The sequence below is a fragment of the Urocitellus parryii genome, chromosome 4, assembly GCF_045843805.1.
Source record: "Urocitellus parryii isolate mUroPar1 chromosome 4, mUroPar1.hap1, whole genome shotgun sequence".
NCBI lineage: Eukaryota > Metazoa > Chordata > Mammalia > Rodentia > Sciuridae > Urocitellus > Urocitellus parryii.
Window position 1 is genome coordinate 113,646,169 of NC_135534.1, and position 27,696 is coordinate 113,673,864.

Genomic DNA, 27,696 nt, shown 5'->3' on the forward strand with positions numbered 1-27,696 from the left:
CTCCACTTCCTAAGGCCGGCTGCTTTCCTAGACCGAGACCATTATCTTCCTTGGCATTTTCTGAGGCTGCAGCTTAATGACCGAATCCATGGCAGAGGTGATGCCCTGGGCCCTGCCATGGAGCCCGGGCTGGTGGGAAAGGACAGGGCCGAGTTAGGGCGTTGGTGAGTATCACAAAGGAACATCCAAAGGAGGTGAGGTAAGTATCCTCAGCCTGCATTTGAGGAACTCTCAGAACACTTAGTTTCTGGAATCCTGTGTGGCGATGCACATAGGTGGGGCGGCTCCCAGAGGAGCAGCTCTGGGCCTTCAGAGATCGCATCCATCAGATGCACATAAGGAGCCCTAGTTTGATGCCATGCGCTGGGCTACATGCTGAGAGCCATAAGTGACTAAATTGCAGTTCTTGCCTTTAAGAAGCTCTGTTAAGAGGCAAAGATACAAGTGAGTGAGAGCCTGTTTCAAAATAAAAAGGGCTGGGGATGTAGCTTAGGGGTAAAAGTTCCTGTGTTCAATCCCTAATACTAAAACAACAAAAAAAAAGAAAAAAAAACCCCCAAAAACAGTGATGGTTTTATCAATGTTGTGGCAAGAACACATGGGTCCTGAAGCTCCCACTGGACCCTGAGCAGTCAAATAGAGTCTAATGACTCTCCTGAGTCTTCTGGTGTGTTTTAACTTTTGTTCCTGAGCCTTTCTCCCTCTTTTCAGAAATACCGAGTAACCAAGCTGTTTGAACAAGAGGGGCACAGCATCTTGCCTCCTGTGGAAGAGGCATGCGTGCCGCATGAAGGAAGGGAAGAGTCCACCTGGCCAGCAGGTGGGTGGGTGTGGGGGTTATTTGATTACAAGGCTATCTGGACACCTGCAGTGAATCACACATGGTAGCCATGCATGGACGATAAGTGACATCCTACACGACAGGCATGGGGTGGGGGGCTGAGGTCAGGCTGTGCCTCCACAGCAGTGATGCTCACCTGTACTGGGTGACAGCTGGGTTGGCCTTTGCAGAGCAGTGGAATGTGACGACGTTGTCCTCCAGCACCGGCTGCGGTTCCACTGACAGGTTGACAAGTGGGGGGTCTGCAGGGAGAAGAGATTCTCTTGTAGTCGGGGCGGAGGGGGGGCGTGGAATTTTAGGGCAGAAAGACCCTCTGGAACACAAGGAGGTTAAGGCCAGAGATGCCACCATATGGGGACCTCAGAATAGCCATCAGGCTTGAGGTCTTCAGAAAGAGGGGCTCAGCAGGAGGCTCCTGCTCCCTGGAGGTGCAAACCTCAAGGGTCCTGGGGGGACCTTGGCCCCTCTGTGGATTCAAGGCCTGGTATTGAAGTGAATGTCCCTCAGGGAGCTGCCATTGTTTGGGTCCCAGGAACATTCTGTCCAGCCTCCAGCTTCTGGACAGAACAAAACACTTCAGGAAGCAGAGGAGAAGCAGGTGCAGGGTTTGGGGGAGTGTGGACCCCCAGCTCCATTTCAATACCAGCTTCCTGTCTTTGAAATGTCTGTTTGTTTCTCTCTGTGTGAAGGTTCTGGGGCATCTGGTAACTTGAAAGTGGCATTTACAGCCTTTCATCAGCATGATCATCTCCACTGAGTCCTGACTGGTGTCACCAGTCCCTCAGCTCCCAGGGCTGGGGCTACAGTTTTCTCATTTGACATGATAAGAAGCCAAACTCTGAAGTGCTAAATGGTGGGAGGTGGAGGAGACAGAAAGTAAGAGAGAGAGGGAGAGAGACAGGAAGACAGGAACCAGCGACAGCAAGACACAGAGAGATCTGCACAGACGGTTTGGGAGGCAAGCAGAGTGGCACGGACATGTTGGAGAGACAGACACACAGAGGGTGACAGAGACCTGGGAGAGACTACAGAGAGGGACAGACAGACAGAAACAGAGAGGAGGGATGAGAGAGGCAGAGAGATAGGTACAGAGATGAGGGAGGGGAAAGAGAGGGATAGGTACAAAGATGAGGGGAGAGAGACAGAGACACGGGTGGACAACAGACTTACAGACATGGATTGAGAAATGCAGAAGAGTAAAAAAAGGAGACAGAAACCTAGAGAAGCAGAGAGATGGACAGAGACAGACAGACATATTTGCAGCGATGCATAATCACAGGAAAATTTCTCACTGAAAGCAGAAAAGACAAAGGGAGACCCAGCAGGCGGAGACAGAAAATGACAGGGTGTTAGGAGAAACTCCAAACAAAATAACAAGAAATAGAGAAAAGGGAGAGGGAAAAACAGACTTGAGAGGTGGAAAAATGGGAATAGAGTTTGAGGGGACTTCAGCAGAGAGGAAGAGAGGTGGAGATCAGCCCACAAATGGCCTCATGTCAGCCTGGCCCTGCCCTGCTAAGGGGCAGCTGCTCTCGACCTCCCCCGCGTCATCTGCACCCCAGGGGAGAGGAGGCCATGATCCAGTGCTCGACCCTCTCCCTTGTCACAGCCTGGAGGCCAGGCTGGCTTTCAACTTTAGGCTGACTTAAAGGGCACTTCAGTTCCCACGTGCTAGCCAGCACCCTGGGCTGCTCCCCACCAGCACGCAAAGCAAATTGTGAAAGGTCATGAGGGTTTGCTAGGGGGTTCAGCTCAGCCCAGAAAAAGAAGTAAGGAAGCCAGTTCTGTAGAGGCCATCAAGAAAAATACTGATCACTCTGATTCCCTGGGAAAAGGAGCACAGGGAAAAAGACTGTGGCCACTGGGTGTGGGCACCTAGTTGAGGCAGGTGGGGTTCTGAGACCCTGCAGCTGTGGAATAAGGCTGGAGGTGAGGTCAGGACTACTGACCCCCATGCATGCTAGTGCCATGTTTCACTGCCAGTGTGGGAACATAGGTGTTGTCCTGCGAGGTGTCCACTGGACTTGTTAGGATCTGCAGATGCTGGGGAGAACTCCATGATCTGAGCAGTGGGCAGTTACCTATGCTGGAAGCCTATTCTCATAATATCTCCTAGTTCAGGATGGGAACTACATATCTGGGAAGCATCTGGTGCAGGAGCAGCTGGTCTGCTACCTTTTTGTGGGCAATTACAAGGTACTGTTGGGAGGTGGTGGAAACCTTGAGAGCAGGCCCTAGTGGGAGGTCTTTCCGTCATTGAGCATGTGCTTTTGGCGGGGGGTGGGGGTGGGGAATGCTGTGGGATCCTGGTCTCTTCCTCTTTCTCTCTTTTGCTTCCTGGTTATGAGGTGAGCCATCTTGCTCCACCATACTCTCCTGCCATGATATGCTACCTTGCCACATACCCAAAACAACAGGGTCAATAAACCATGGACCGGAACCTCCAAAACTCTGATACAAAATCAATGTTTCCTTTTTATAAGTTGATAATCCCAGATATTTCTTTTAGTGGTGGAAAGCTGACTAACACAGGTGGCTATTTCAACCAATAATGCAAATGGTCACAAAGATGTATCTAGCAAGGAATAGCCATGAGAACTCTCCTTCCACCTCCCAGGACCCTTGCCCACCCACCTAGAAAATCCTATATCCTCTCCCCAGCTGCTGCCCACCAGCTTCCAGAGCAAGGCTGAATCAGGCAGCTGACCCTCTTTCCATGCAGGGCTGGTGGCTAAGCTGATCACCTGTGGAGACCCAGAGGGGAGGTTGCACCTTGCTGTGGAGAAGCATGTCTGGAGGCATAGGGGTTTGGTGATTGTCATTTGGATCCAATATGCAGCTGGCCCGTGTCCTCACATGATGAATTCTAATACTGTGAAACCAGCTTTTGTTTGAGGAAGTGAAGGTGTCATTTCAATAGAATCTAGGAACCCACCATAGAATTAGGGGAGAAATTTGAGGAATAGAAGGCCCATCCCTTAGCTAAGTGTCCTTTACAAAGTGTTGGGCTCTTGGGAGGCAGGGGAATGGAGCCCACCTGTTGGAGGACCCTTCTTTCTGCCTGATGCTCCACCACACACCTGCCATTATCAGTTTAGCCGGTGGAGGCCTCTCTTCTGCTTTCTCCCTTCCTTTCTACAATATGTTTAGTCCCCAGCCTGTCCTGAAGAGCCTCAGGAGAGCAGTCCCAGGAGGGCTCCACACACACACCAGTTTTACCTGCACACCTCTACTCCAGACTCAGAGATGCCTACATCCCTTCTCCATTCCTCTCCCGTCTCCTCTGGATGTGCAGGATATGAATTTCCAGGAGTCTGCCAAGCTCCCGAAGTATAAATAGTTTATGTCATATCCAACTATTAAACATGATTTTAATCCCACTTGTGATGTCGGCTGCATAACTTGCAGGAGGGCAGCTTTGATGTAGCTAGTGGAACTGAGATCACATTGAACAGATGTTACAGCTGAGAGTCTGTTAGTGTTTCTATCAGCAACCTGCGTGCGTGTGTGTATGTGGGTGTGTGTGTGTTTTCAGGGAAAGTATTACACGGAGGAGGGGGCGGGAAAGAGAAACTTCATGACTCAGTGATTTTATAGCACATCCATTTGAAACTTGGCAGCTGGACATGGAGTCCAGATGTGGCGAGGCTTTGGGGGTGTTAAGCTTTCTCTCCCATTACTCAATCTGGGGGCTTTGTCTTCCGTTGGGTAACATATAAAGACCAAGGGAAACAAACAACAAATGTGCTTTTGCTGAGTCTGGATGCTTCTTGGTTGACTGAGAAAATGAGCAGGTTTGCACAGGCGGCTCTGATCCAGCCCACGGTGTCCACGGCAAACAGTCGGACGCTTACAGAATGAACAAATGAATCAATGGAGGAGGAAGGAGGAGGCGGAGGGAGCTGAGGGAGAGGCTGTGCTTTTGCTTGGCAGGCACTTATAAACACCTTCTGGTTGTGGGAGATGGAGTCCAGGGGCCAATGGATAAAGGCCTGTCCCCTGTTAGGGCTGGGGGGGGGGCTCCCTGGGGAGTGGCCGCCATGTACTTGTGGCTGTTTGTCCTAATGCATTGGCTACAATGCTCCTAATGAGTTAGGCATGGTGCTAGGGGCTGACGTAAGTGATTGAATGAAATTCTCACTGCAACCTCAGGAGGTAAGTCTGACTACCACCATGTATGAATAGGGAAACTGAGGCACAGAGTGAGTAACTAACCAGGTGAGTGTCACTCAGTAAGTGGCAGATTCAGTATTCAAACCAGGAAGAATGCCAAGCCTTAACGACTACCCTGTGCTGCTTTGGATGGGCCCTTCCAGGAAACCGGAGACCTGGGTTCTGAGCCTGACCTCAGTCATGATGCCTCCCTCCTGATACAGTTGAGATGTCCTTGGAAGCAAAGTCAGGCAGGGCCCAGAGACCTGGAGAGGCCCTTGACATCTTGATACAGACCCCAGAGCATGTGCAGCCTGGTAAATTGATCCTCTTGCTGGAGTGCGTCTAGAGGATGTCTTTGAATAGCTGGGTGGGCTATTACTATGATGACTCTCTTGTTGCTGGGAGAGGTTCTTCTGGGTGATGGAGAGTGGCCTGGAGCAGAAACACTGCTACTTCCCCCCTTCCCTGCCAGGGTCCTGGCTGCTGTCTTGGGAGAGCCAGCTAGGTTGTCTGTTTTGTATGGGATTCTGTAGCTGGTATAGGTCTCCTGCCCAGGATTGGGGGAAGGAGATCAGGGGCTCCATGCAGTGGCCACAGATATTCGGGGGCTTTGATACTTTGTGCCTCCCCCAGATCTGGCTTTTGTCTAGAGAGAGTGAGCTCTTCTTCATGGTCAATCCTAGAGACATCATTGGTCAGATCAGACAAGAAACCCGAGTTGGGGGTGGGATGTGAAGATTGACAAGCTCAGGCCTGCCAAGCTCGGGAGTGGTGGAGCTGTTCTGGCTGTCACGCTGTCCAGCCCAAGAGCATCTTGCCTCCTCTCAGAGCTGGGCCTGTGCTCCAAACCCCAGTTCACTGGGACAGAAGCAGGTGGTGCTGAGAGCCAGGGCAGGACTAGGGCCAAGAAATGGAGGAACCTCAGGTGCAAAATTGAAGGAGGCCCTCCCTCTCAGGACCCACCCTATACTTACACCATCAAAGGAGGCCTCCTTAAATTTTGTGCCCTTGGCACCTCCCTCTAGCTTCCTGGCCTTAGGCTCAGCAAGAGCTCTGCTGCTCTCTACTCTCATTAATGAAGAGTAACTGGAAGAAGTAGCCCTGGGGTGTGCATTGTGGGGTCAAGGGGATTTTTAGTTGCTGGCAAGATAGTGAAGATAAGCCTTCCCAAGAACTCCACCATTCTCTCCAGGCATTGGGACCTTCCTGATGTTTATAACCATTTCTTTCTCCCTCTGGAATCTAAATGGGGTCAGGATGCTGGCAGTGAGGGAGGAACTTCTGCTCTCTGGATGCCAAGATAGGCTCTAGAAATCCTAAGGCACAGCTCTTGTGGACTCCACATCCCTGGGAAGCCATATGATGCCCAGAGTCAAGAACCCTTAGACAAGTCAGGGCTGTTAGGAAGTGTTATAAAGCATTTCTTCAAAAACGAGTGAAGTGCTGAGGAGACCATGAATGCCAGCCTACAACTGCAGTCATGTCACTCAGAGTCTATGACCAACTATGTGCGAGGTCACCAGCATGTAGTGGCATTATGTTCCATGGCAGGGAGGGCATCTGAGAGGGGAGAAGTCCACCTTTGAGGGATGATACTTTAAACCTACCCCATACTGGTCCTGTGAGTAAGGCCTTGTCAAGCTCCTGGGGCTTACAGGCACTTTAGGGGGATTTTTTTAGGGGACATTTAGGGATCTCCTTTAGGTGGCTTTTGGGATGTGTTGCTGGTGGATCTTAACAGCATGTGATTGTTGATATCAACGGTAATAGCCATACCTGCTGAAGGCTGACTCGGAGTATAGAAGTTGGGCTATCAGGGTGGGCTCTGGAAAGCTCTGGTGCCTGGCCCCCTCTGTGGCCTTGGGAAAATTAACCAACCTTTTGATGCCTCACTCTCCCCATTTAGGGACCACAGTCATATTTCCTCCAAGTGCTGTTGTAAGGACTAAAGGAGACAATGCATGCAAAGTATGAGCTGAATGAACACCCATCCTTCTTCCTCTTCCTCTAATCCCCTTGACCAACCCTGGCATGAGAGCGGCTCTGTAGACCCTCTCCAGGGCACACGGCTATGACCCATTCTGGACCCTGAGTGCCTGTCAGCTCCCAGCATCTTTGCCTTGGCTCCCTTTCCCGCAGGCCAGTGGGGCCAGCTGCTGACTGTTGGTTGACGTGGATATATAGTGTGAATGTGACTCGAAGATGTCCTCTGCAGAGGACTCTCATCTGTGCTTCACATGACAATAAGAACAAGATAGTCCTTTGTGCCCATTCACACAAACTGGCCAATCCACAGAGCTGTCTGGCCCATCCTCTCCCTTCAGATGGCCCCAGCTCTGGTCAGGGGTAAAAGATATTTCCCATCCTGGGCCTGGCCAGGCCAGGTGAGGCTGGTCGGTACTCACGCTGGATGTCGATGGTGACTGAAGTCTCCTTCCCCCCAGGGATGGCTTTGTTGGTGGCACGGCACACGATGCTCTGTCCATTCTCTACATCACCGGGGGAGATGAAGAGGGTGCTGACGATGCTCTCACGCTTGCCATCTCGAAGCAGGGTCTGGAAGAGGAGGGGGAAAAGGGACAGAAGGCCCCATGTCACTGGGCTGTGTTGGCCTGGGTGGCTCAGGGCCCAGCTCAGAGAGGAGAAGAGAGAGCAGTGATGGAGTGTGTGGGTGTGTAGGTCAGCTCAGGAGACCAGGGTTTCAGTCTCTCTGCAGAGCTGGGGGTGAGGTTACTCTTGGTTCCCTGGCATGAGTGCTGGGGTGTGGAAGGAAAAAGCAACTAGAAATATTATTATCATGCGTGAAAATCGGCCTGGACTTGTAAGCTAAAAGCACAGAAGAAATCAGGCTGGGGCTAATGGAAATCAGGCTTCAAGTAGGTTTTATGTAGAAATGAACTGACATCTATTTTGCCTCTGGTGTCAGGGTGAGTCTTAGGTCTGTGCAAAAAGCAAGGAGGTAGTTTGCAATGGGCGGCCACTTGTGGCCCCTGAAAGGTTACGGTCTGCAGAAGGGGATGCGACTGGGGGCATGGAGGCAAGGACAGAGCAGGGTAGGGATGTAGGCAGAAGCAATGCACATCCACTTTTAATTATTTCCCTACATATTTCCCTTTTGTCTTTTCAAACCATTTCCCTTCCCTATCTCATTAGAGCCTCCACCAAATCATAGCAGGACAGATATCATTATTTTCCATCTGACTGGGGAGGAAACAGGTGAAATTAACAGAGGAGACAGGACTTGACTAAACTCATACTTTATGTTGGTAGTGACTTAAAGACTTGGGTCGTGCAGTGGGTTGAACTGTATCCCCAAATTCATGTCTACCCAGAAACTTACACGATCCCATGTGGAAATAGGGCCTTGCAGATTAGTTAAGTACTTATTAATCTCTAAGGTTTGGAGATGAGATCCTCCTGGGTTTAGGTCCTCCCTAAACCCAATGACTGTCCTTTTGAGAGGAGCAGATGACACAGAATCAGAGGCAACCATGTGAAGACAGAGGCAGAGATTGGAATAATGCTGCCACATGTAAGAGGAGCCGCCAGGGCTGGATGAGACAGAGAGCCTTCTTCTCTAGATACTTGAAAGGCGGGAAAGCCTGCCGTCACCTTGATTTCTGACTTGTTGGCCTCCACAGCTGTCGAGAACAAAGCATTGCTGTTTTAAGCACCAGAATGTGGTGCTTTGTTATGGAAGCTCTTGGAAACCAAGGCAAGTCCTAAAGCCTTTGGTCCCCTCTCTTCTGGGGCCATTGCTGTTTCCTACTGGATCAAAATGCCATTCTGTCCCTAGTTCTCTCATCAGGGCTGCTACCTTCTGCCCTCCCCTGTTCCTCTTTCTAGCTACCTCCCCATCAGTTTGGGGCCCATCAAGGGAGTCACGTGCTGGGGAGGGTGTCTGGGTGGGAGGGTAGAAACTGGAGTCTGTTCATCTTTTGAAGACTTTCTGTCCCATCCTGGGAGGGACTTCACTTTGGAAGAGGTACTGGAAGCAGCCGTGCTTTGCCCCAGTTGGGGCCAGGGAATAGATGACTCTACTTCCTCAAAACCTCCCAAGAAATAACAATGGGGTTGCTTCTCATTCTCAAGAGCATTATCGTTATTTTGCAAGAGAAAACTGAGCAAGAGGAACTTACTGGGCAGAGTGTAGACTGGTATTTCAGAATGAGTGACCCCGTCCAGCCTCCTGAGATGCCAGAGGTCAGTTCCTATGACCTGGGCCTTGCAGGTGGAAACAATCACTGATTCAGTACTCTGGAGGAGAATGACTACTGAGGTAACTAGCAGAAATCTGTGGGCTACTGGAATCTATCTCAGCTTGGGGTGATCCTTCTCAACACGGGGCAAAGCTTGTGACTTCTGGGACAAGGAGAACCTAGCCTGAGCCTCAGCCTAGATCAATGCATCACTGGGTATAGTGGTGCATTCCTGCAATCCCAGCAACTTGGGAGGCTGAGGCAGGAGGATCTCAAATTTGAGGCCAGCCTGCGTTAACCTATTGAGACCCTGATTTCAAAATTAAACAACAACAACAACAACAAAAGCAACAACAACAAAACAACACATCCTGCTTTGGGCCAAGCCAGACTCTGACATTCTAGGGAGAGCCACAGGGCAGTAGCTCTGGACTTTCTCCTATACTGTACACCAGCCAGGCCTTGGTGGCCTGAGGACTCAGCACTTTCTTTACTGGGAGGCACTGGTCCTGGGCACAGGGACCAGAGGAGAAGGATGTGGCCAGTCCTAGCAAACAAAGGGATCAGGCCAAATAGCCCACAGGGCCAGAGTCTTCAGGTCGCCTCTGAGCCAGGGTGCTTGACTGAGGTCCAAAAAATGTCTGGAGGGCATATCATTTATCCCCCAGCTAGAGCCAGCACCACAGCACCAGGCTGGCTTGGGGCTGTTCGGCAAACCTCACTGTGACTATAAATAGCTAAGTGATAATAAGAACAATTTCCTGGATGAGAATAAGACCTGGGGGTGGGGTGAGGGGAGGAGCGGAGGAGGGGACTGCATTGTTCTTCTCACCTCCTTTCTTCTGAGGTGCTAACAAGGGATATTTATATAACTCTGACTCTGCCTGGGGACCCCCCCCCCACCCTCCACTTGCTGGACTCTGGTCGTGGTGGCAGGGAGCCTGTGTGTGGGTGCCAGTGGGAGGGGGCAGGGAGGCTGGGCTCTAATTAGGTCTTCTGACTGCTTCCCCTCCTCTCCAGCCCAGCGTGCTCCTCTGCCTGGGAATGATGATTAATGACATATTTACTGTGTCCGGGCGTGTGCTTTCTGGGAAATACAAATTCTGGTTCAAGTTGTTTGTTTCACCTAATTAGAGAAAAAGGGAGATGTGTTCATTAAACAAAGGAGAAGGCAAGGAGAAGGCGAGCACCCGGGCTACCCGATCTGTACCCGGGTTTTCTCCTTGCCTCTTTTCTTCTTGATCTTTTCACCTCTCCTGTCTTCTTTCTTTTCTTTTGCTTCATTTCTCTTTTATAAGTCTCCCCTGATTGGCACTTTTCTCATATGCAAATGAAGCCTTGGGACTTGGTGGCCTTGAAGGTATCTTCCAGGTGGAACATTCTATCATTTGCTGATTCTCCTCACAGCCCACTCTCCCGCCCCTTCCAGCCCTGTGCCCCTCGCCTCCCCCTCCTTCATCTCTTCCCCTCACTGAACTTGCTCTGGGGATACACCTCAGACACTGAGCCCCCCACCTTGGACTTCAGAAACCTCCACTAGCATGCAAATCACCCGGGGGTGGGGGCGAATTATTAATTGCAAGTCATTAGCTTCTGGGGCCACGGTTTCCCTCCAAGGCCTCCCTCCAGCTCCATGGGTGCTAATGTGCTGCCAGTCTCCAGCCTCCTAGCTGTCCTGGCTGATTCATGTGACTGTGATGGCAATTCCTGGGGGGGTCCATGTGCATGCATAAATATGGACCCTGGCTGACGCACGCGCAGCATGCACACCATGCAGAACATATATCATGTGCCCAGGAATGAGCATGCCAGGGTATATTTCTCCAGGGCTGGGTTTCTGTCCTTCACCTGTCTGCCTACATGTACCTGTGCACCCGCCCTCCCACTGATCCCTGAGGTCATCCAGTAGACATTTATCTCTCTGGTTTCCTAGCAGTGATCTGGGAGGCTGGACTGTGGGGGCAGATTAATACCCTTGGGGCAGTTGCCTAGTGTGGGTGGCAGTGGCTACTTTGCTCCTTTCAAAGCCACCAGGCCTCCCAGTGGGCAGTGGAGAGCAGGCTGAGCCCTCAGATATGGGCAGCCTGGAGGAAATGCAGTGTGTGGGTGTCCCAACCCTGGTACTAAATCTGGGCTGCTCATTGATATGCAAACTGCCTGGAGAGGCCCTGAGCAGGCCTGATTGCCTGGCAACAGGGCCTCCTCTCTTCTCCCTCCCCACTCACCTCCCCCACCTGCTGTGTCCCTTTTTCTTTTTTTTTTTAATCACCCCTCTACTTTCCCTGGTTATGGCTGCTTGGGGATCCATGTGGGCCTATTGTCACTTGGTCTGTATGTATGGGTAAGGTATAGCACTGCACAGGGCCATTTGCCCCAGACCCTGCATCCAGCTTTGTGCCCTAGAGCCAGAAGGGATGCTCTTCACAGAGGAGGCCAGGATAAGTGGCTGCCACATGACTCAGGTGGGTTAGAGGCTCTAGGCCCTAAGCTGGACAGATGGGAAAAAAGATGATGGGGTGACAGATGGGGAGGGTTGCTTAATGGAGAGTGAGAGGCCTGGGGGCTGCGAGGCTTCACCCTTTTTCTGAGCAGCTTAAGCTTGGGGCCAATGGAGGCCAGTGGTGGGCGGGTGAGTGGCTTCTGGGAACAAGCAGGAGTCTTGAAGCTGGAGGAAACAGAGATAGCACTAGAAGATGGTACCTCAGGTCAAGTGGCTCTCCAGCCTGGCTGGTCCTTACACCAGGATCAAGGCCTAGTCCTCTACCTGGATAATAGCAGGTAGGGCGGGAAGCTAACTCCCAGGGAATGGGGGAGGTTTTCCTCTGGACTTAGCCCATTCTCTTCCTTCCTTTTCCATCGTCTGTTCTTCCTCTAGGATTGTGGATTTGCTGGCTTTCCACATGAAGGCCATGTGACCTCCATTCTCATATCAGGCCCTGAGAAGCAGGAGGAAAAAGGAAGGAGCTTGGCTGTCCCAGATGCCTGGGACTAGGTGTCTTGGAAGAGACATGGAGGGTGCCAAAGCCACTGCCCAGACATGCAGCCTGTCCCATCCCCAGATCACCAGGAGAAGCATCACCAGCCTGGGTTGGTTAGAGGGCTAGAGGACCTTCTTTTCCCAGGCCTCCTCCTCCGAAGGGGCTTAGTGTCCTGCAGGGATGAGGCCCTTCCTTCCCCTGCTGGTCACGTGGTGGAAGAACAGAATTGACTAGCAATCTGGGGACTTTGAAACCAGGACTGGTTTTTATGAAAATGAAGCCAATATGATAGCTATGATTTTTACAGCTGTCTGACCTCTGGAGCTGGGGAGCTGAGGTTGGGGCATGCAGGCTCTGGGGGAAGGGAGCCCATAATAATACAAATATTTATAGGGCCCTTACTCCTTGCCATGCTCTTTACAAGGTCTTCTCAGTGCATATTTTAAATCCCTCGGCAACATTAACATGTGTTTGCGATTATTATCATTCCATTTTTCAGTTGAGGAAACTGAGGCAGAAAGCTTAATATGTGATGGAGCCCAGGTTTGAACCCGGGTTTGTAGGACCCTGTGGCCCGCTGTACTCTGACACTCTGACACTGACATAGCATCTAGGGAATGCAGGTGTCCAGGTGGATCCCAGGGCCTGTGAGAATCCAGTGAAGGACAGGCGATAGTCTCACAAGCTGGGCTTAATGCTAGCTTACTCTGCCAGGTGATTCTTGTTCAATCCTTAAAACCATTCTTTGACGTGGGATGGGTGGTGGTGTTGCATGGTACAGACAAGGACATGGTACAGACAAGGACACTGAGGCACAGGGAGGACAGAAGGTGACAGAGCCTGGATTCAAGTTCAGACCACCCAGCTCCTGTGCCCACGGGCTTTACAATGGCCCATGCAACAAAGCTAAGGGCTTCAGACTGGAGAGCTGCCAGCTGCCCTGAGGGATCTTTTCTGTGGACCTCAGAGCCTGCTTTCTTTGTGTGTACTTGTGTGCCTCTCTCTTTCTCTTTCTCTCCCCTCTCTCTTTCTCTCTCTCCTCCCTCTCGCTTCCCTCTCTCTCTCTCTCTCTCTCCTCTCTCTTCTCTCTCTCTCTCTCTCTCTCTCTCTCTCTCTCTCTCTCTCTCTCCTCCCTCTCTCTCTCTCTCTCTCTCTCTCTCTCTCTCCTCCCTCCCTCCCTCCCTCCCTCCCTCCCTCCTTCCCTCTCTCTCTCCTCTCTCTCTCATCCTTTGATCCCTCAGCCCCTCCTCTGGAGCTGCTCTGCCTTTGGAAATCAGACACAGCATTTGGCCTATGATAATGGACCTTGAAGTCTGGAAGGCTCTGGGAGGGAAGAGGGCCAGGTGTTGCGGGGAAGAGTGGGAGGGCACTCTGATAGTCCCTACAGCCCACACCACATGGCCCCTGCTGTACTCTCTGCCTCTCTCAGCTTGCTCTAAGTTATAGATCTGCAGCTTGCCAGAACTGGAGCACCTTTCCAGGGCGTCTGATCCAACCCTTCATTTTGTAGATGAGGAACTGGAGCCCAGGGAGTGAGTTTCCTGAGGTTGCAGTGCCGGGAGTGAACCTGGCCCTGCTGCCTCCTGCGGCTTTCTGTGGCCACCTGCTGCCATTCCCTTCCTGGGATTCTGCACAGAGGTGGGCTGGGGCTGGGCTTCATGACCCCATGAAGAGATTGTGCAGGACACAAACCCTAGGAGGGCCAGGCTGGCCCAGCCTCAGGGAGGGACTGAACCGGCACCCACACTGGAAGGAACACCCCTCCCAACCCTCCCCCTCCTTCTCTGGATGATCTATTCCCCGTGTCATATTTCTGTATTTCATAATATAATAGGGTGGCTCCAGCCCAGGATGCGAACAGAGGATTTATCTCCCAAGAGGCAGCTTCCCCCCATGGACTTGTGCCCGGGAGAAGGCATTGGTCCTGGGAGCTGGCTGCCGGCTCTGAGTGGCGGCCAAGCTTTGATCAGCAGCCCTGGCATGAACCTTTGGCAGGGTAGTCAGTTTTGGATGGGAAGGACACATTCTCAGAGGAGGGACAGCCTTGCCTCATATCCTCTGCTGATGGCAAAAGCCTTTCTTCTCTTTCCAGGATCCATGAAGAGGAGCCAGGGGTGGGCTGGGGCTGGGGAGCAAGCCGAGCACCTCCCCACTCTCTGAGGCTGTGGAGGAGAGCCCTGGGGTTCTGAGAGCTTCAGAGGCCATGGACCCTGACACAACTTCTGGGTGGGCTTGTGGGGTAGCTGCCCTTCTGTTGGAGGCTATCGGGGAAGAACCCAGGAAAGAGACAGGCCTGAGTGTCAGGAGACCGTGGCTTCATCCTGATGCTGGCCACTGTACAGTTGAGAAGAGGACACAATTCCTTGCAATTTTCTGTCCCTAGAAAGGAAAGCTTAGATCCCCATCCTTTAAGGCCCTCTTCATCTGAAAGGTTCCATGTATATTAGGCCTGTCAGAGAATCTATGCAGTCTCCTGGAGGGAAGTTTGGTTGGGGCTGTTTGAAAAGTACTTAGGATTTTGTATTTATTCAGTTATAATGGGGTCAACGGAAGAGGAGGTCACTGCCATTGAATAGAAAGTTTATTACTCACAGTTCCCCAGAGGAGGGGGCATGTCATGCCACAACATGCCAGATAGGGTCACATGGGGGAAGAACCAGGGTCAGTCAGGGGCAGAGGGACGGAGAGGAGCTGAGCTTGGTCTTGGCTTGTGTGGGAAGGAATGGGTGGTGCAGGGTTAGGCAGGCAGCTGAGCAGGTTTAGGTTTGGACAACTTGAATAACTTCGGTGGGTCTGGGCTTCACTTGATACCCAAACAAAATCAAATCTTGAGTACTTTATAAAAACTAGCTCCCACTGGTTTTAAAAAATAGCTCCTGAGTCAGGAATCTTGGACAGGGCAGAACCTGCTTTACCTGGCAGCCCTGGGATAGGGATATGATCCTGCCATGTGTGACAATGTTTTGACAGTTTGGGGCCCTAGGATGAGCTAACTCACTAACAACTTCCTTTGATATGCAGATCAGCCAAACCCGAGTCTAGGATGCCCAGTTAAATTTGAATTTCAGATAAACAGTGCATTATTTTTCAGCATAATCATCAGTCATTAATACATTCCATGCAATACTTATTTGGGACATGATTATAACTAAAATTTTACTTATTGTTTTTCTGAAATTGAAATTAAATTAGACATTTTTTTTTCTGAGTCCATTTAGGCTACTGTAGCTGAATACCATAAACTAGGTGACTTGTAAACCACAGAAACTTATTTCTGACAGTTCTGTAGGCTGGGAAGTCTAAGATCAAGGTAATTCAGAGTAGGGAGAGGGCCAGACATCTGGTTCCTGTATGGTAGTTTTCTCACTCTGACCTCACATGGTGGAAAGGACAAGAGGTACCCCTTGGGCTTCTTGTGAGGGCACCAATCCTATTCAAAAGGACCCCACTGTTGTGACCTAGCCACCTCTGAAAGGCCCCCCTTCCTAAGTCATCCCTTAGGGGTAGAATTTAAACCTATGGGCTTTGCAAGGCCAGCCTGGCAGCCCTAGACCCTGGTCACTTCTGTCCATGAGTCTCCTCTTCTGACCATACCCTATTGTAGGGTTTTCACCTGGTCCAGCAATTGCTTTAGGAAAGAGTGAGAGGGACAGAGAGACAGACTAGTGGTGGGGGGGATGGAGGGGACATGATGTGAAAGAGAGGAAGAGGCGGAGCAAGACAGAAAACATGCAGAGAGAGATAAGGACGGGGGGGGGGGGAGAGAGAGAGAGAGAGAGAGAGAGAGAGAGAGAGAGAGAGAGAGAGAGAGAGAGAGAGAGAGACAGGGAGAGCTGTCCTCTCTGCCTCTGAGCCCTCCCTGTCCTTCCCCACCCTGGCTCACCTTGGAGTAGGTGGCCCCGTTGATGACTTCTCCCTTTCGCAGCCAGATGATGGAGGCGGCAGGCTTGGCGTTGTCTGCGTGGCAGGTGAGGTTGAGGGGGTCCCCTGCCCGTAGGCTGATCACAGGCCCCCCTAGGATCACGGGGTCATCAGGAGGCACTGCGGAAAGAGGAGCAGAGAAGTTAGGCTGGGGACAGCCCCTTCCTCCTTCCCTCAGGGTAGCTGGCTGGGTGAGTCCTGGGGGGAAGATGAGAAACAATGATTAACCAAATCATCAACAAATACCATGGATTCTGACAATAGCTGCACCAACAGCAGTGTTCCTGACACATGCATATCTGCAGAGGACATGTCAGTTATCCTCTGGTCCATGATGAGCACGTGAAGGGACACGGCAGGTGTCCTCCTTAGTCTTTTAGATTTGGAAGCAAAATGCTGTGGCCAAGATGATATCTGTGGTTTCTTTCTTTTTAACTTCTTTTTAAAGAATCAGAGTGCTATCCCACCTGTCTCTGATTTAGTCTTCACAACAGTCTTTCAAAGCAAACACTATTATCCCAATTATATAGATCCAGGAACCAAGGCTAAGTAGGATTAAGCGATTTGGTCAAGATCACACAGCAAATGCCAATACCTGGCAGAGCCAGAGCTGGAAGCTATGCCCGTACCCCCGGAGATCAGGCTGGTCCCTTCCCTAGCAAGGGACAGGTGACAAGGTGATGCTTCAGGGTGGGGACAGCTCTCCAGAGCACTATGTAACCCTGGCATTGGCTGAGCATCCCCAGAGTCTCTCCTGCCCTGAATTTTCCACTGTTCGTGATTGGTGGCTGGATTGGTAGCATGATTGGAGGCTGGAGGTCCCCAACAAGGGACCCAGAATGCCAGGAGAAGAAGAGCACTGCAGTGCCCCACTGTGAAGAGTCCCTGTGCTCAACTGACATTTGCTAACTCTGAGTCACACCTTTGGTCTCATGATCATCATGGGCTATAGGATGAGCAGTTCTGATGGTGGACCATTTTATCATTTAGAGAAGAGGCCCAGAGAAGTCAAGTGACTTGTCTAAAGACACAGAGCCTCCTTCACTGTGCTCATGGACACACTGAGGGTCTCAGGACTCTGTTTCTCCCTGGACAAGACACAGAAAGGGAAGGGCCCATTGGAGACCACCTAAAGCCACTGTTTCTTGAGGAACCTGTCTCCCTTCCACTTGGAGGACTGGGGTCAGTTGGCTCTGGAGTGTAGGAGGGGCTCAGGGTCTCCCCTGACACAATAGAGGTGTGAGCTGTGTGTGTGCTCAGTGAATGAAGGGGTAAGTGGATGACTAAGGCTTGGGGACCTGGCACAAAGGGTCTTCCTGCTCAGTTGTTAGAGGAAGGCCATCCTTCCACCTAGAGTCTGAGAGAGTCTGTGTTTGTGGCTGTGGGTCTGGGAGTTCTTCATGGGGGACTGTGTTTTCCAGCATCAGTCCTCAGGGTGGCTCCCAGAGTTTGCCCACCTGCCGTATCTTCTGGGGGCATCTCCTTGCCAGCCACCAGCCATTGGTCCTTCTTTTAGTCTACTCTGGCTTCTCTAAAACCTCTGGGAGGGCTCCACATGGGGCCAGATCAGTCCCCAAAGCATGAAACCTTCAGGCTCATTGTTCACCGGCTCCCTGCCCAGCCTTGGCATTAACAACCCAGCAGTGCCACTTCTTGAGGAAACCAACCCCCAAGGGCTCCCAAGATGGGACCACTGATCCCCTGGCAGCCAGCCCAGGATGGCAGGGATCCTGGCCCGGGAAGGAAGTCAGCCTAGTCCAGTGCTGCCTGGCCTGGGTTCTAAGCCAGACCTCCCCAGGGGAGCCTGGAGCTGCCAGGGTCAGAGGAAGCAGGCGGGTTTGGGCAGGACACAGCCCATGATCGCCCACCCCAAACCTCTCATTAGCCCCCAAGGACTCCTTGGTGTGGGCGTGGCCGCCGAGCAGCCAGGAGGCTAATGAGGGCTTTCCATCAATGGCTGTGGACTAGCTGCCCAGCAGAAGGACTTCATCTGCCTGCAATGGGGTGGGCCCTTCCAGCAGGGAGAGCTGGGACTTGGAGGAGAATCCAGCCCTCATCCTGCACAAGGCCAGGGCCACTGCCCTTTCTCTCTGTGATGGCTGCACCCTGCCTCCACTGGGCTCCCTCAAGGAAGAGTCACACCTGAGCTGCTGGGGGCCAGGGAAGAGCCACTTGGAGCTTCTGGAACAGAATGAACCGGCCCAGCCTCGTCTCCTCAGCCTCCCCAGTGAGGAACCAAGGGATATGGATTTCAGGAAGATGTCAGGAAGGCTGGCTCCTCCCTGTGTTGGTTTTCTTAAGTATAAAATATGAAGGTTCAACAGAGGACGTGGGAAGTTCTCTCCAGCATCGACATCTTTTGGGTCTGAGATGGGTTCGAGGGCTTGGCTGCCTGTTAGACTATTCAAAAATCCTGCTGCCAGGCTGCACTCCAACCAACTAGATCCCAGTCTCTGCAGGTGGACCCTGAGCATTAGGACTTTTTTTTTTTTTTTTTTTTGGTAGAGGAGGCAGTGATTGGGAATTGAGCCACTTAGCCACATCCTCAGTCCTTTTTAATATTTTAATTAGTAAAAGGGTCTCACTGAGTTGCTCGGTGCCTTGCTAAGTTGCTGAGTCTGGCTTTGAACTCAGGATCCTCCTGCCTCAGCCTCCTGAGCTGCTGGGATTACAGGTGCCGGTCCCCATGATCCCCATATGTGACCTTGTTTGAGAGCCAGTCTTCTCTGGGCTTTTTGCTCAGGTGCATAGAACTATACTACTCCGATCTAGGTGTAAAGGCTTGGGGGAGGGGTCTTCCCCCAAAGCCCAACAGTGAGGCCTCAGCCATTTCTTCTTGCTTCTCTAGTGTTGTCTTTCAGGGATATTGGATTAGAGGGAGTGCGGATGAGGGGAGAAGGGAGTGGGGGCTGTTGTGGGAGTTCTCGGGCGAACACACACACATTCACACACACAAACATCCACCCTCAGAATGGGTCCTGATTACATCTTCCCAAATAAGTGGTTATCATGCTGGTTATTCATGTAGCCATGCATTATTGATTGGCCTTCGCCTCGCTGCACACCAGATGGGGGTAGGAGGGTGTGGGTAGGGGCTGGGGCAGGTGGGGGTGGGGATGGGTGAGGAAGGAGGATGTTTAGGGACCAGCCGGCTGAATAGAAATCAATAGTCGCTCTTGGCAGCTGTAGCTCAGATGGGGGGGCGGGGGCGACTCATTACCTCTCCATTCAGACTGGGGCCCAGGGCTGGGGCAGCTGGGAGGGGAGGAAGTTGTGGAGCAGCCCGAGCCTGGAGATGCATTATTCATACATCCCCCTCCCAGGATTGGTTATTATCCTGAACCACTATAGCGTTTGGTCTCCTAATTTTTAATCACAAGGAAGGTGGAAGCGTTAGCCTTTTTGTGATTAATCCGGAGATAAAAATAGTTGACTGTTTTGGTGTTGTGCCTATTGTCAGTCAGGAAGAAACATTGCATTAACTGTTGGGGGACGGAGGCCTGGGGGAGACCTGATCTTCTCTCAGGCAGAATGCGTGCCGGAGCTGGACACTGGCCCTGAGGGAGGCCACACCCTGCCTCAGACGGGCTGGCATGAGGAGACGACAGCACCCACCTCGCTCCTGGGGCACTACTTAGGAAAGGAACAAACATTCCAGAGAAGATTCCGCCATCATGGAGGTGGCAGCTCTTATCATTTTACTGTCTTGTCATCTAGGATTTGGGCAGTAGCTGAGGGTCCCATCCCTGCTCTTCCTCTCCCTGATACCTGCTGTGGTGGGCAATGTGGGCCATTGGTCTCTCTCCCTGTGTGTGCAGGGAGCTCCTGAAGGCTTTCTTATGAGCTCTGCTGCCAAGCACAAGGGGGTCCCTGTGGAAGGGTGGGGTGAGGAGACATCACACAGCTCAGCTCTTCATTGACAGAGATGGAAACTGAGGCCAGAGAGCACAAGGGGCTGTCCCAAAGTTGAAGGATGAGGTGGGCTTGGGAGGTGCATCCTGGCTCCAAGCGGGGAGGTCAAGCTTTCATCTGTTTTGTGAACTCAGATTCTCACTTCCTTTCTACCTGAACAAGATTCTGTAGCTAAAATTGTCTGAAACGACCGCCCAGCCTTATAGCTCTAAGGAGTGCTCCCGTGAAGACCTGGGGCATCAGCATGTGGTGAGGGGGTCCTTCTCATAGGACAAGACAGAGGCCAGACAGAAGGCTGGGGTCAGAGGCCTCTGCTCCATTCTGGAATTGCTGTCCACTCAGGGCCTCTGTGCCCAGTGACTGCACAAGGGTCAAGCTCGTTGACCTGTTGCCCAACCTTGGCCGAGCAGCCTGGGAAGATTCTCTGCGGACAACACCACAGGTTTCCCCAGAGTCCACCTGGTCATTCAAGGGGGCCCTGCCTGGGTTTCCAGAAATTCCTCAGATGCTCTGACTGCCCAGATGTTGTATTTCCACAGAAGTCCCCTCTGGGGCACAGTTGTGGCTTGAATCAGCGGTACCGATAGGGCAACAAGAGGTCAGCTCGGTCATCCTCCTGCCTTCAGACAGCATAGTGGGGAAACTTACAGATGCTTAGCCCTTTGTGGAGCAGGGCTGGGTCTCCAACAACTAACAGCGCATTCTCCACAAAGCGTGTGCAGAATGGCCTATTCAAAACCAGAATCTAGTAGGGCCCTACTCTGCTTCGAGGGCTCCCCACTGCACTTGAACTTATTGATGCTGCCTGCAAGAATCCATACCCACGGTCCTCGCTGCCCCCAGCACATCAGTTTGTTCCACCTGCTTCTCGCTTCCCAGGTCCTGGCCCCATCAGCTGTTCTGTCTGCTGAACAATCAATCGCCTCCTTTGCCCAGGGCGTTGCCCTGGCTCTCTGTCTATCTGGCATGCTCTTTTCTGCCTTCGTCCTGCTGGCTTCTTCCTATTGATCAGGATGCACCTTCAATGTCACCTCCTCAGAGAGGACCTCCTTGACCACCCCAAGCTACAGCCCCTTGATATCTCTTCATTACATCACCCCACTTCATCTCTCCCATTACTGGCTTTATTTATTACCTGTGACCTCTTAGTAGAGAGGAGAACAAAGACCTTGTCTGCTTTGGTCATTGTGGCATTGCTGTGCCTAGATGAGTACCTGGTACTTAGTAGGGGCTCAATAAATATTTTCAAATAAATAAAATATCCTCAGCAGGAAGGGGGCACAGATGTTGGCTTTGGCTCAATAAATATTTTCAAATAAATAAAATATCCTCAGCAGGAAGGGGGCACAGATGTTGGCTTCTGAGGTAAGCACTTTTTATACTGTGTGTATGTGTGAATGTGTGTGTGTGTGTGTGTGTGTGTGTGTGTGTGTGTGTGTAGAGGACACATGGGGGTGGGATGAAGGAGTGTTGGGGAAGTAGTGGATAAAGAGGAGGCACTTCCTAGGCTTGACTGAGACAGCTCTGCTGGAACTATCTGGCTTGGCACTAGGGCCTTTCTGGAGAGAGGGAAGCCAGGGCTGGGGAGTGCTTGGTGCTGGGACTGGGGTTGGTTCTCAGCAGCACCAGCCTCTTGGAAGGAGAGGAACCCCAGTCTGATTTGCCTGGATCCCAGGCTAGAGGGAGGACATGATAGCATGGTGACAGATCAGATACTTGTCTGAGTGAGGAGATTTATGGCTGGCGGTTTGCATTTCTTTGCTTTTGGGGTTCAGCCCCAGACCCCAGAGGCTCTGGGAAAGGGGTGGTTAGGTGGCTGAGCCTGTACTAGGAGTCCCATTGTTGACTAGAGATGGGACAAGGCCCCTGGGCTCAATTCTCACACTCTGAGAATCTTCTTTGTCCCAATGTCCCCAGCTTCCACCCCATGCAGCCAGCCAGAGTTCCTTTCTGCCCTGCCTCCCTTCATCCCAAAATTGCTGCTTCCATTTTCTTTCAGGGGCCTCTTCCATGTTACAAATTGTAACAGCACATGCACTGCCCTCTCTGAGCTGATGGTGAGACCCTGATAACTCAAAGCTGGTGCCTGGATGACCTGTGTGTGGCATAGGCGTCCTCTGGGAGCTCATTCGAAAGCACTCCCTGTGTTCCACCTTGGAATTCCCAAGTCAGAATCTGCATTTTTCCCCCTGGTACTGGGATTGAAACCAGGGTCTCACACATGCTAGACTAGCAGTCTACCACTGAGCTACACCCCCGGGCCTTCCTAATTTTATTTTTGTGAGAGGGTCTTGCAAAGTTACTGAAGCTGACCTCCAACTTGCGATCCTCCTGCCTTGGCCTCCCTAGTCACTGGGATTACATGTGTGCTTCACCCTGCCCTGGTCAGATTCTGTTTTTGAAAAAGATCCCAGAAAATTTGTGTGCACACTCAAGTTTGAGGAGTGCTGCTTTAAGGCGGTTCTAGGATGAACTCTAGGAGAAGCTCACTGGACAAGGAGAGCACTGATGACTGCTCTGGTTCCTTCGTTGGCTTCCTGCTAGCTCTGGTCCTATCTGGCTTTCAACCTGGAGAAGAGATGCAGACTCCTTGCATACTGGCTTTGAAGTCAGAGGTCCTTATTTCAGAATAGGTCCTTTTCAAATGCCATGTCTTTAGCTTGAAATGCTGGCTTTCTTTTTCCCCTCTTCTCCTGGGTGGCCCTTACCCAGCCTTTGAGACATAGCAAAGAGGTCACCCTCTCTAAGAAGTATTTCCCGAATCTCCCAGTGATACCAGGTGACTTCTGACTCTATCCCATGGCATCCTGGGCATGCTCCCATCTCAATATCTAACATATCTCATGGAAATATCTGCATGTGCTATCTCTCCCTTAGGCCGTGACCTCATCCATTGATCCCCATCGCCTGGTAGAGCACCAGCCACACAGGATGCAGGGGCGGCATGATGTTTGCTGGGCTTAACTAGGCAGGAGTCCATCACTTTACCAGTCAAGTGTTTGTGGACAGGTGATATAATCTGATAACTTTAATTCTCTTATCTGAGAATGGGATAAAAAATGCTTATCCAGCAGGATTATTAAGCAGATTTAATCATCTTTAAGATATAAAGAATGTAGCAAGGACTTTGCAAAGGGCTACACACATCTTGGTTACTATATTTAATTTTTAAGAAGAATCATATTTAGGGGTTATGTGAAAGGCACTGTGCTAAGGACCTCTTGGTCTGTTTTCAATAGCCCTTGACACAGGATTTATAAAGATTTCCATTTTACCCAGGCACAATGGTGCACACCAGTAATCCTAGTGGCTTGGGAGGCTGAGGCAGGAGGATCACAAGTTCAAGGGCAGCCTGGGCAATTTAGAGAGACCCTGTCTCAAAATAAAAATAAAATGAACTGGAATGTAGTTCAGTGGTAGAGTGCCCCTGAGTTTAATCTCCTAATACTGCAAAAACCAAACCAAATCAAAACCCAAACAAACAAACAAAAACCCCCTCTATTTCAAGGATTAGGAAACTGAGTCTTAACAGAGCAAATTACTTAGCTAACATCACATAGCTGTAAGTGGTGTAGTTGGAATTTAGATTCAGGTTTGTTTAACCCTATAATATATCCTGCTAGAGTCAGAGAAGCTCACAAACCAGTCCCTGCACCTCAGTAACCTTCTCTGCCAACCCTTTCCAGCAACCTTCATCTTGATCCTACAGTTCCTGGGGACAGTCTTAAGCCTCTGGGCATTCAGACCCACACTCCTCCCTGCCCTTCCCCAATCTGAATTTCTGTTGCTACAGGAAGCATGATCCTGGCTCATGGTTGGTGCTTTCATAGTGTCTGCTAAAGGAATGAGTGCAGGTTTTAGCAGTTCATATCCACTCATTGCTCACTTTGGTGGTTCTGCCCATATCTCAGGCTCTGGGTCATGAGGAATCCCCAAATCCGTTTCCTCATTTACACAAATGCGCCACCTAATGGCCAAAGTTTTGAAATGCAAGATATCAGGACACAAGGGAGAAGGAACTCATTTCAAGGGTGGATCATTCAGGCTGAATAATCACTTGGAAAATTTGTACTGAGCACTTACTATGTGTTGGGCCCTCTTCAAGCATTGGGGGTACAAATATCATGCCCTAGCTGTTATACTTTTCTTTTTAAAAGCAGTCTTTTGTTTTAGGGGTATCATCCAGGAGGCTTTCAATGGGGGGAGAAAAAGATACTGCACTTTTTCAGTTAGTCAAAGCTGATTGATACTCTCAGTCCTGTATGACGGCCCAAAGCTCTGAGCTCCTGTAGGACTCTCACAACAGGGCCCACACTGTCTATCTCCATGCCACTGCAAACCAGCCTACCTCCATTATGGCCAGGCACTGTTCTGGAAGCATACTCTCTGTGATCACAATGTTCAATGGCTCCTGCTGCTTCAGCATAAAAACTCACTCCTGGTCAGAGGGTGATCAAGATTCCTGCAATGAGGACTTACTTCTCTAGCTATTTTCTCCATGTTTAGCTGACCTGGACAGTTCACCTTTCTCAAGGAGCTTGCCCTCCTTGTGAAGTCCCCTCTGCTGAGTGTCCTTGCTCCAAACCTTCATCAGAGTGCCATTGTCTTCTCAATCTGTGCAAGGGCTATTATTGCCTTGTTAACTCTTGGTCATTCTTTTAAACCCAGTTATTGTCACCTCTTGCAGGAAATCTCCTGTTGATCCCAGCCCCTGCCCTTCCCCTCTCCAGCCATGATACCATGAGGGCATCTCCACCAGTATGTGGGGCATTGGTGCCATCACCTCCTTGGGTACCTGTGCCACTTAGTGCTCTCTCCGTCTGCTGGCTCCAGTAGCCTGTGAGTTCCTTGAGCGGTCCTGGCCAGATTCCACTGAATGTGAAGCAAACTCCCTCCTGCCCCCTGAGCACCTTGCTTGTTCCCCTTCCCCTCACCTCATCTGCATGCCATCTGCTTGTGGACTTGCTTTAGGTTCCCTATAGTTTCAGGGTGTTGTCTTGTCACTGCTTTGCATTTCTCCCACCACTTAGCACATTACTTTGGAAAGTTGTAAGAAAATAACAATAATATGAATAAGTGCTAACATTGATTTAGGGATTATAGGGAAAACACTCCTTGTGGGTACAATGCAAATGTCATTTAAGCCTCACAATAACCCTATAAAAGGAAGATACATTTATTATGGGTATCTTTGAAGTGAGGAAACAGAGGCACAAAGCAAAGTTATTGGCCCAATGTCACATGGCTAGTAAGTAGTAGAATTGGGATATGTGTAGGGTGGGCAGATTGAGCACATAAAAATATAGGATGCCCAGTTAAATATGTACCTCAGAAAACTAAAGTATTTTTAGTGTAAGTATGTTGATCTGAAATTCACATTTAATGGGACATCCTGTATTTTATCTGGCAATCCTGTAGATGTGTTAATTACATATATGTGTTTTCATTAATTTGGTGTCTTTTCATTCTCTTCTCTCTCCATTTAGAACAGGATACAAATGGGGTTTTTAAGGTTGTGATGTCTGTTGTAGGCTGGGTCTGGAATTTCTTCCTAAGGTCCAGGTGTTAAAAACATGGTCAGCAGCACTTGGGAGGCACTTTGAGAGGTGGGGACAAGTGGGAGGTCTTCAGGTCATTGGTGGCATGCTCTTGGAGGGGACTGTGGGACCCTGACCTCCATTTCTTTTTCTCTTTTTTCCTCCTCAGGCATGAGGTGAATGGTTTTGCTCTGCCCCGCTGTCCTGCTATGATGTGCTGCCACAGGTACAGAGGAAGAAGGCAACAGATTATGGACACAAATCTCCAAATTTGTGAGCCCAAATAAGCATTTTCCTATATAAGGTGATGATTTCAGGTATTCACTGTAGTGATGAAAAGCTGAGGAGCACTGCTCCCCACACACTCTGGCACAAAGCACAGACACCACCTGGGAAGTAAGGCGGGGAGGGAGGGAGGAAGGAGGAGCACTGCACAGACTTGGGGTGATGGCTCAGAGGGAGGTATGTTGGAGGCTCTGCCCCTGTCCTGGGAGGGACCCTGGACCAGCAGACATCCAAGGTCTTCTCCCTTGGAGCTCATATGGTGGCGGGTAAGAAGGGAGGCTCTGAAACCCAGAGGCCTAACTTGGCCCCTGGCTTTATCACTCACTGGTCTTGTGGCCTGACTCCCTAACTGTCTGTGCTAGACCATGTCATAGATATTATGGGATTTATTTCACAGGATGTTGTGCTGGTTAAATGAGTTGATAAAGGGGTTGGAAACATGCCTTAACCCAGAGTTTGGCACCATGGTAAGAACTCAGTCAACTTTAGCTCTGCATGTTATGGTTGCCTATTCCACAAGTAGCTCCACTCCTCGTGGTGTGAAATGGGCTATTCCAATATCTTCTTCTGTTACCATGCTTTGTGCTGCAGCCCCAGACTCTCTAGATGGATTGTTGGATTAAGCACCTACAAAACCACCACAGTAAACCCGAGGAGGTTATACACCAAGGCCTAGCAGAGATGAGGGGCGTGGGTGAGGACAAAGGAGACAGATACTGTGAGTGACAAAATCAAATAGTCCCATGTTTTCTCTTTTTCTCCTTATTGCTGCAGTACTGGGGATGGAATCCAGGCAAATTCTGTACCACTGAGCTATGTCCCCAGCTCTTTTTAGAGACAGGGTCTTGTTAAATTGCTCAGACTGGCTTTGAACTTGTGATTCTCCTGCCTCAGCCTCCCACGACGCTGGATTACAGTCCTATGCACCGTGTGCTGGCTCCTTGTTTTCCCTGTTAAATTAGTACCGGGAAACATTTCCGATGAAACCGGCAAGAGGATCTGAGCTGTCTCATCAGGGAGGGACTGTTTGCAGGGAGACGGATGTTTCATTAATACCAAGGAGGCAAACAAACCATAGGATGCATGTAAAGCAGAGGGCTGGAGGAGAGCAGGGGACCCGGAGCGCCACCGCGGTGCTCTTGCAACAAACCGACTCGCCGCGTGTGCGCATGTGCGGGAGGCCACCGTGTCCAACTCCACCCAGTGGAAGGCAGTGCGTGGCTGCTGGGTACACAGCAAATGTGGGAGGGCTTGACAGAGTCTCCCGGAGGCAGTGCCAGCAGGGAAGGGACAGCGTGGTGTGGGGTGGGAGAGAGGAGAGGCTGGGGCAGGATGGGTAGGAAAAGCAGCCTAAGGTGTGGTGGCTCCCTTGGGCCAGCTAGGAGGTGTGTACCAGCTGCCCTCCTAGGCCCGCAGAGAAAGGGGACGGCCTCCTTGAGCAGCTCAGCTCCTGTGCTGACCACAGGACCCAGGAGAAGCCTCCTTGGGCTTTCTTCCAGGGCTCACAAAGAATTTCTCCTAGCTCTGACCTTGACCTCATTTTGGAATTCTCCCCCTCAACCTTGCCTGATCTCAGGGAGAAGCCTGTCATGGTGGCTGCCTCGTGCTTGTTTAAACCTCACAGTCACCACACTGCTGGGTCACCTGGTCCGCTACTCATTTTGCAGATAGGGAACCTGAGGCTTAGACTGGCCAGTCGCCTGTGTCAAGTCACACACTGGCATGTGTGGGAGCTGGGGACCCACAAGAACCTGGCCTCTGTTTACTTTGGCTGCTTCAACAACTTCATGGCGGTCCAGCTGACCCAGCAAAAGGCCTGCAGGGACTCTTGAGTGTCCCTACTCATCCCATAAATAGAAAGCAGAACT

General features: G+C 50.9%; 1 protein-coding gene across 2 annotated transcripts in view; it reads right to left on the bottom strand.

Moving 5' to 3' along the window:
• Kirrel3 (kirre like nephrin family adhesion molecule 3) overlaps positions 1 to 27,696 on the bottom strand; it is a 124,304-nt gene that overhangs the window by 26,397 nt on the left and 70,211 nt on the right. For both annotated transcript variants that reach the window (XM_077797790.1, XM_077797789.1), the window contains exons 4-6: positions 16,057 to 16,214; positions 7,402 to 7,552; positions 978 to 1,083 (exon numbers count right to left, since the gene is read on the bottom strand). In XM_077797790.1, coding sequence (XP_077653916.1) covers positions 978 to 1,083; positions 7,402 to 7,552; positions 16,057 to 16,214 — 415 coding nt within the window. The remainder of the gene's footprint in view (positions 1 to 977; positions 1,084 to 7,401; positions 7,553 to 16,056; positions 16,215 to 27,696) is intronic.